Genomic DNA, 8916 nt, shown 5'->3' on the forward strand with positions numbered 1-8916 from the left:
GGAGCACACCACTTGTAACTGGGACTTTGCTTTTTAGAAAATTAGGAGCACACCACTTTGCAAATTGGGAAAGATATAAATCTCATTTAGACAAGCTCCACGAAAAGCGACAGGCCTCGTCTATTGTATAAACTATTATACAATTAGGAAAAAGAAAAAAAAAAAAAAACTGGCAAGGAGGCAGTCCATTTGTGTTAATACATGCCACTGATTCAGTTGTAACAGCCCTTAATTTTCTGCCACAAATAACCTCCTAACTTACATAGGCCTAGGCCACCATCCAGACCAGCTGGGTCCTCTTCCCAAAGAGGGACCATCCTTTATGCAACTATAAAAATGCTAAAAAAAATACATGAGAAAAAAAAAAAACAGAAAACAAAATTATCAACTGAAGGTTCTCTCAGAGTCATGAAAAGTCCCTATGACTCCTTTTTTTAGTATCTATATATCTTATGAGTGGAATGTGCTGAATGGAATTGAGTAATTCATTAAACCCATCCTTTGTTAGCCCCCTCAGAAAAGCAAATGGCAAATCCACCAGATAGAGCATTTTGAGGTTAGTGAGATTTTCAAGCCCCAAAGGCACCTCTCCTAACTCTTCACAACCTCTGATCCTTAGCTTTTCAAGGCAATACATTGCTCCATTCTCTATTCTCACCTTCTTCAATTCCTTCAAATCAAGAAGGCTTAAATCCTTGAGTCTTGGATATCCTCCTGCCTCGCAATATAACTTTTCTCCATTGTAGGCTCGCTCGAGAAAGAGTTCTACCAAATTTGGTAGTGATTGAAGGCCTTTGAGAGGGTCATCCCTCAATCTAGACCACCTCAAACGAACGGAGACTAGATTATCAAGTGAGGCAATCCATTCAGGTAACTTGAGCAAACGCCCTCTCAAGCACAACCTTTGAAGAGTAGGTGGAGGATATGACAGAGAATGCAAGTCAAGAAGCTCCTCCGCATCCATCGATCTTGCAGAAAAGGCTTGAAGGTGGTTCATTTTCTCGACGGAAGTGCACAAATCATTCCCGTCTTCTGTTCTTAATTTGATAACGCCCAACTTCCTCAGTTCGATGAGATTCCCCAGCTCTCTAACCACGCTGCTCTCCACCTCTATGTATGCCAACTTCTGTAGTGATCTCATACTCCCCATTCCAGTAGGAACCTTAATTCCATCCACAGCATTAAATGGCAAGTAGACCCCCTTTCTAGCATACCGATAAATCAGAAGGTGGCGAAGGTTTTGGAGCTTGAGAATCTCAATTGGCAATTCACATACAAAGGTGCCCTTAAGATTCAATGTTTCTAAGTTTTTTAGCTTCCCCAGTGAGTTAGGAAGCTTCTTCATCTTTGTATTCTCCAGACTCAAATATCTTAAGTGGAACAGACTAGTCAAAGCATCAGGAAAGCTATCCATGGAAACATTTTCAAGATCCACCACCTTAAACAACTTTAAGCTGGAAAAACATGTGATTGCAGAACCAATAGATAGTCCATCCACCCCAAAAATGAACAAAGAGCGAAGATGGCAGAAACCATCTAATTTTGGAAATTTCTCGCCGCTTTTGTAAATAGACAGACGCCGGATTCTATTACAAAGTATCTTGTTCTGCTCAACAGAAGATGCAAAGAAATGCTCTTCCCTGGATTTTGAAATAATGATCTCCCGCACGAGATCATGGATGCGACAAGTGATCAATTTCCCATATGATTTCCTTTCTGCTACTTGAACGAGATTTCTAGCGATGAGTGCATTGAGGTAACCTTCAGCAACCTCTTCCATTGACCTGCCTTCATTTCTTTCTACAAAACCTTCAGCTATCCATAGCCGAATTAGTTTCATACGCTTAATCGCATAGTCTTCGGGGAAAATGCTCAAATACAAGAAGCATGATTTCAGGTAGTAAGGCAAGTCATTGAAACTGAGGAATAATATTTTCAACATGCTTCTAAGATTGTCATCGCTTTCAAACTCTGATCCAAGGCTTCGATGAATCATCTCCCACTCAACATATGTCTTGTCCTTGATTGACAGAAGACTACCCAATGCGACAATTGCAAGCGGCAATCCTCGGCATTTATCTACAAAGCTTTGAGAAAGCTTCTTCAATCCAGGAGGGCAACAATTCTCGTAGTTCGAATGGAATGCCTTCTTGCAAAACAGAGACCAAGCCTCTCTTGGAGGCAGAGGTTGAAGATTGTAGATGTGATCGGAGAGTCCGACGCAAGAAGATGATGCGACATCATCTTTCCGTGTGGTGATCATTACCCTACTATTATAATTGCTAGCAGGCAATGCATTTCTTATGAAATTCCATACATGTGTGCTCCATACATCATCAAGAACAAGAACATACCTTTTGTTCTGCAAGTAGCTCCTTAGAACTTGGATGAGCTCGACCTGTTTCATCGCGTCTAATCCTTGGGGAGATGGATCTTTCTTCTCCTCGAAGAATTGTTTTATCATGCTTCGAAGCAGTTCCTCAGCTTTGAACGATTGGGAGACAGTGATCCAAGCATATGTTTCAAAACATTTCTTCACCTGTTGGTTATCATAGACTTTCTTTACTAGAGTAGTCTTGCCAAGGCCACCCATCCCAACCACCGAAATCGTCGAGAGTCTCGAATCTCCATTAACTAGCCATCCAATCAATTTGCTCCTTGGAAGGTCGATGCCCACAAGATCAGCTTCCTCAATGAAAAGAGCATCGAGTCGAGGATCATAACATTCATCACTCATGTTGTTGGAGCTTGAAATTTGCTCCTCCTTGTTGAGAGTATAAGCATCTTTTCTCTCCGTAATCTTACGGATTCTGTTTTTGATATCTCGTAGCAACGATGCAATCTGATGGCGTGCCTTCAACCGCTTGATGGGTCTATGAAGAAAATCGACAAATCCATGGGAGCCGCTCTGCTCTTGTGCTAGGCCAAGCATGAATTCGTCAAGAACATCCTCCACGTCGTAAGCGACTTCTCTTACTTGTTTCACCCATGTCTTGAGGCCTTGATCAGCATCTTGTCTTGCATCGGCATCCCGTAAGAAGGATCTGATGCTTTCTAACTCATCTCTAACTTCGCGGACTTCTCCATCAACCACCTTCAACGGCTGCGCTTCCTCCACCAGCAAAGCCCCCAAGTATTTTATCAAGAAGTTCACGGCACTCTCCGCCATCTCTCTCTCTCTCTCTCTCTCTCTCTCGTGACAATAGTAGATGGAAATGGCGACTGTTGAAACCAACAACCCGGATGGTTTTCAGGCTACTCAGTCCAGTCAAATGAATGGGACCATGTGCAGGGAAAGGAAGACTCTTGAAATTAGGAAGTTAACCCATCTAAGCAGCTTCTGGAAAGGTTCCTTGTCAGCATCTTGCATTTGAAACTTTTCAAGGGCCATTTATAATTCCAACTTGAAGGCTACGGTTAGTTTATACACACACATAGAAATAAAGGAAGAATATGGACGTCTTGAACCAATTTGAATGGGTCCAGCTCCCATCTTTTAGACCCATTTGGAAATCGGGTTGGATTTGGGTCTGGCTTTTTGGACCTCGACCTAGTTAAAAATCAGACTTGTTGGGGTTTGGGTTGAATTCATATGTGATGACCGGTCCAGTCTTTTAGACCCATTAAGAAATGGGGTTGGATTTGCGTCTCGCCTTTTGGACCTGGACCTAGTTAAAAATTGGGCCTGGTTAGATTTGGGTTGAGTCCATGTGATGAACCTGATACAAGTCCTATTCTTTTAGACCCATTAGGAAATTGGGTTAGATTTGAGTCTCATCTTCTGGAACTGTACTTGGGTAAAAATCAGGCCTATCTGGATTTGGGTTGAGTCCATGTGATGAATCTAATACACTGGTCCCATCTTTTAGACCCATTAGGAAAGATTTGGGTCCGGCCTTTTAGAACTGGTCGGGTTTAGGTTGAGTCCTTGTGATGAACCTAATACCAGTCCCATCTTTTAGACCCATTACGAAATCGGGTTGGATTTGGGTCTCACATTTTGGACCTGTACTTGGTTAAAAATCAGCCTAATCAGGTTTGGGTTGAGTCCATGTGATGAACCTGATAAAGTTGGGTAGAATTTAATTGTCTGGGTGGGGGTCCAGCTAGTTTTAGTAGCATATATACTTATGAGTATTTAATATATATTAGTGATTATAGAAATAAAATCAGGTTTTCTAAGCAGATATGTAAGAGAGCCGGTTTACGAACACCTGTGAGCAATGTGAATCCGCTTATCTGTCCCAATCCCAACCCGAAATGTAGATCCAAAAACCCTTGAGCGTAACTGAATCTGGGTCTTCAAGAACTAGACCCATGTCCAATTGGATCTAGGTATGGGTCTTCAAAACAAAAACCCAAACTCATCTTCTGGGTCTTAAAACATGAAACATGAAACTCGGGCCAAAAGGACCCAAACCCAGCAAGACCTTAACACAGGTCACCTGAATATGGGTACTTTAGTGTCCAACCTGATCCCAACCCATGACAGCACCAACCCATGACCCAAACCCAGAAGCGTAGGGCGTGTTTGGGCAGTAGGATTAGAAGGGATTAGGTGGGATGGGATTCATCTGGTCCCGTGCCAATTTCACTCAATGTTAGCAAGTTGTGTAGGTCCCACCATGATGTGTGGGCTATATCCACACCATCCACCCATTTTTTGAGATTATTTTAGAGCATGGACCAAAAAATCAGGTAAATCTAAAGCTCAAGTGGACCCCACCATAGAAAGCAACGGGGATTGAATACTTACCGTTGAAAACTTCTTTGAGGCCACATAAGTTTTGGATCTACCTCATTTTTAGGCCCATGCCATAAAATGAGGTTACAAAATAAATTAACAGTTTAAGAGCTTGGCTTTATCTTTCTTACTTCTTAATTTCGTTCTTGTTTTTTATTATTTTAAATTTTCTTCCACATTATTTACTGATATTGGGTGTTTGATTTTCAGTGGCCGTGTAAATACCTGTGAAATGAGTAATTATTACCATTTCACCCATTTAAAAATCTTTTAAAAATCTTAAATAATTTTTACCTCGAAAACCAGTTTACAAGATTTATTTTAAATTTTTTCACCCTAAAGTGATGTATATGATAAATCCATTCCATCCAGTCTTTTTAACACAATATTTTAAAGCCAAAAACTGAGTAGATTGAACACTCAACATGCCCACACCAAAATAAACAGTGGGCCTAAGAGGTTTTTAATGGTAAGTATTTGATTCCCTTTTTCTAGTGGTATGGTTTTCCATATGTCTCGTTTTTTAGCTCATGTCAAAAATTCATTAGGTATAACTAATTAACAGTGTGGATAAGCGATATGCATCACGGTGGGACCTACAAATATATTGTGGTGTTATGATTTTTATATCAAACATGCATGTAGTCGGATCAAATATCAAAAAAAGTGCCCTTAAATATTGGAAAAATAATTATAACATATTTTTACGGTATTTTTCTTTGGAGATTAGCAGCCATGAAATATAGTACAGATTAGCACCTATTTATTTTTAAAGTAAAGAAAATTTTAAAACCCTATATTTTACTGAAAACGATATAGTACTCTCAATGCACTCCGCCTTGTCTTTCTAATCAAATATTTTTGTAGCAACGTGCGGGTAGAAAGCATTGATCGTCCTGCACACACGCGTCCAAAGTCAATGTATCATATCTTCAAGTGCGCCTAACACATTTACTGCGATCCTTTGGTACAATAAAGCATTGATTGTCCTGTACACAAGCCTCCATAGTCAACGTATCTTATCTTCAAGTGGGCCCTAACACATTTTAAGCCATCCTTTGTGATTGTACCTGTGACTAGCCCTACTAGTGGTGCTTGATTTTTGCATATGTATTGTTCCCCATGGTCCAAACCATTAAAATAACGAGATCATCAATGAAGAGCGGAACACTCTAGAAATCTCCTGGATTGAAGTTTTACAATTCTACGAGAGAAAACTGCAATGACTTTCTTAATGATAATTTTCTAAGATTGTAGATAATGTTGTGGCGGGGGAGACAAGCTCTCTTGGTGAGAGTATCTCTCCCTTTGTTTCTTACTCTCTCCACCTCTTGTCTGCTTGTATGGATGAAGCATATCTCTACTAGTTATCTCTCTAGGTGATCTCTTATATGATGGTCCTGTAGGCCCTCCACCACAAATCCTTGTGGTTGATCAACATAATTTTCTTCATCGAGGACACCATTCAAGAAGGCTAATTTGACATCAAGCTGAAAAATGGATCACTTCCTTTGAGCTACAAGTGCAATGAGGGTTCGTATAGTCTCCAATCGAGCAACCGGTGCAAAGGTTTTAGTATAATCAATGTCTGGTTGTTGTGTAAAACCTTTTGCAACAAGCCTTGCCTTATATTTTTGGATTGAGCCATCTTAATTAAGTTTAGACTTGTAAACTCATTTTACTCCAACGACATCTTTGCCGCTTGGATGATCAACTAACTCCCAAGTAGAGTTCTTCTCAATCATGCAAATTTCATCTTCCATAGCTTTCACCCAATTGTCTTCTCGAGCTGCAACTTCAAAGCTTTCCGGTTCTACAACTGAAAAATTGCAATGCTCGTATATATCTCTTAGACTCTTCATTTTTCTCAGGGGCGATTCAGATGAAATACTTAAAGTTGTTGATGGAGAACTTGATGATGCGGATGGAGTAGCTTCTGGTGAAGTGAATGGAGTTGTGGGTCCATAATCTTCTTCATCATTTCCTACTTCTGTTTCTTCTTCCCCATCTTAAGTGCTTTTCAGTTCATCTTCTTGTATAAGAACGACTTGTTCTTATATATTTTTCTTTTTCCCATCTCATCCTATACTTTTACTAAATAAAACATCTCCACTAATCATTAACTTCCCCGTCTCAAAGTTATATACTCGATAACCTTTCGACGAAGTACTATAACCAATGAAAATATAAATTTCAAATTTTTCATTAAGTTTTTGATACTTTTGAGATGGAATATGAACATAACAAATGCAACCGAAATTTTTGAGATGTTTTACAGAAAGCTTGTGACCTGACCATGCTTCAATCAGTGTTTTACCATCTACAGCTTTTATAAGACTCCGATTAAGCAAGTAAATAGCTGTAGACACAGCTTCAGCCCAAAAAGTATTTGCGATGCCTTTCTCCTTCAACATAGAATGAGCCATTTCAACAATTGTTCTATTCTTCCGTTCTGCAACGCCGTTTTGCTGAGGTGTGTAAGCAACTGTTAATTACCTCTTGATTCCTTCTTCTTCACAATATGTCTCAAATTCCTTAGAGACATACTCGTCGCCACGATCACATCTTAGCGTCTTGATTTTGAGACCACTTTGTCTCTCAACTTGTGATTTAAATCCCTTGAAGATCAAAAGAGCTTCTGACTTTTGCTTTATGAAGTATACCCACATCATTCTTTTATAATCATCAACAAAGATGATAAAATACAAGCTTCCACTAAGTGATGGAGTTTGCATTTTTCCACAAATATCAGTGTAGATCAACTCTAAGGGCATCTTTGCTCTCCACGTGCTTCTTGAGAAAGGTGCACAATGATGTTTTTCCAATGCACAACCCGAGCAAATGTCATTTTTAATTTTGATAGACGATAAACTATCTACCAAATTCTTCTGATCCATCAACTTCAACCCATGAAAGCTCAAATGCCCCAGTATTATATGCCAAGCCAAGATTCATCAAGTGTCTTGGCTTTCCGTGAACAATCGATCGAATATCGCAACTTAATAGGAAAATTACAATTTTTCTCCATATTCACCTTAGCGATCACTTGATTTGTGTCATTCTTCTCATAGATAATGCAAGAATCATTTTCAAAGAATATAAAGTGCCCATTTTGAACGAGTTGCCCAACACTTAGCAAGTTTTTATCCAAGTTAGGAACAAATAAAACATCTTTTATATACTTGACCCATTTCTTGGTTTCAATGGCAATGGTCTCCTTTCCATTTGCTTCCACAATAACAGGATTTCCCATACGGACTTGAGATCTGATGGATGAGTTGATATTTGTGAATATCCGATCATCACCTGTCATATGATTGCTGCCTCCACTATCCAAGTACCATATGTCTTCAGTTTGAGTGAATGAGTATTGATATGCAAAAAAACATGTTTTCTTCAACTTTTTCTTCAGAGAAGTTCGTAACATGCTGATTGTCCTTGAAACGATAATCATTCTTTACATGTCCAAACTTTTTATAGTTAAAACACTAAGGTTTGTCTTGATTCCAACACTCACTTTCAATATGGCCAGACTTTTACAAAAATCGCAGGTAAGATTTGAATTTTTACATTTGTTTTGATTTTGTCATTTCCCTTGCATCAATTTTCCACCTTTCTTGTAATTGCCTTGATTCTTTCCGGGACCAACTTGTGTCTTCTCGAAAGAACTTTGTGAACCAATTGAAAGTTTTGTTTGAAACGCACTTTCAACTGATTTTTCTTCACGCCTCAACAATCTTTGCTCATGTGATTCTAAAGAGCCCATCAACTCAACCAATGATAAGGTTGAAAGGTCCTCAGATTCCTCTATTGCGGCAACGGCAGCATCATATTTTGCAGGGAGACTGATTAAAAGCTTCCGAACTACCTTTTCATCAGAAATATAATCTCCATAGATCCTAATCTGATTCACTACTTCAATCACTCGTGAAAGATAATCTTTCATCTTTTTCGAGTCTTTCATTTTCAGATTTTCATACTCCCTCCATAGAGTTTGTAACTTGATGGCAGTCACTTTAGACGTACCTTTGAACTCCTGTTGTAAAGTGTCTCAAGCTTGCTTTGAAGTTCGAGATGGAATGATTCTTGAGAAGATAGAATCAAAGACACTTTGTTGGATGAAGAAGACGGCCTTCGCATCTTTCTTCTTATACTCCTTCAGTTGTTCTTGT

The 8916-nt window shown here is 39.3% G+C and overlaps 1 protein-coding gene across 1 annotated transcript; it reads right to left on the reverse strand.

Annotated features, from left to right (window-relative positions):
- Positions 1-406: 406 nt before the first annotated feature.
- LOC131255308 (disease resistance protein RPM1-like) lies at positions 407-3249 on the reverse strand. Its single transcript, XM_058256007.1, has one exon. The coding sequence runs from the start codon at positions 3167-3169 to the stop codon at positions 407-409; it is 2763 nt and encodes a 920-aa protein (XP_058111990.1). The 5' UTR covers positions 3170-3249.
- Between the last annotated feature and the right edge of the window lie 5667 nt (positions 3250-8916).

Source organism: Magnolia sinica, chromosome 9 (genome assembly GCF_029962835.1).
Source record: "Magnolia sinica isolate HGM2019 chromosome 9, MsV1, whole genome shotgun sequence".
NCBI lineage: Eukaryota > Viridiplantae > Streptophyta > Magnoliopsida > Magnoliales > Magnoliaceae > Magnolia > Magnolia sinica.

Bases quoted from the DNA above. Each gene is read 5' to 3' on its own strand.
- LOC131255308 (XM_058256007.1), bottom strand. From the start codon at position 3,169: ATGGCGGAGAGTGCCGTGAACTTCTTGATAAAATACTTGGGGGCTTTG.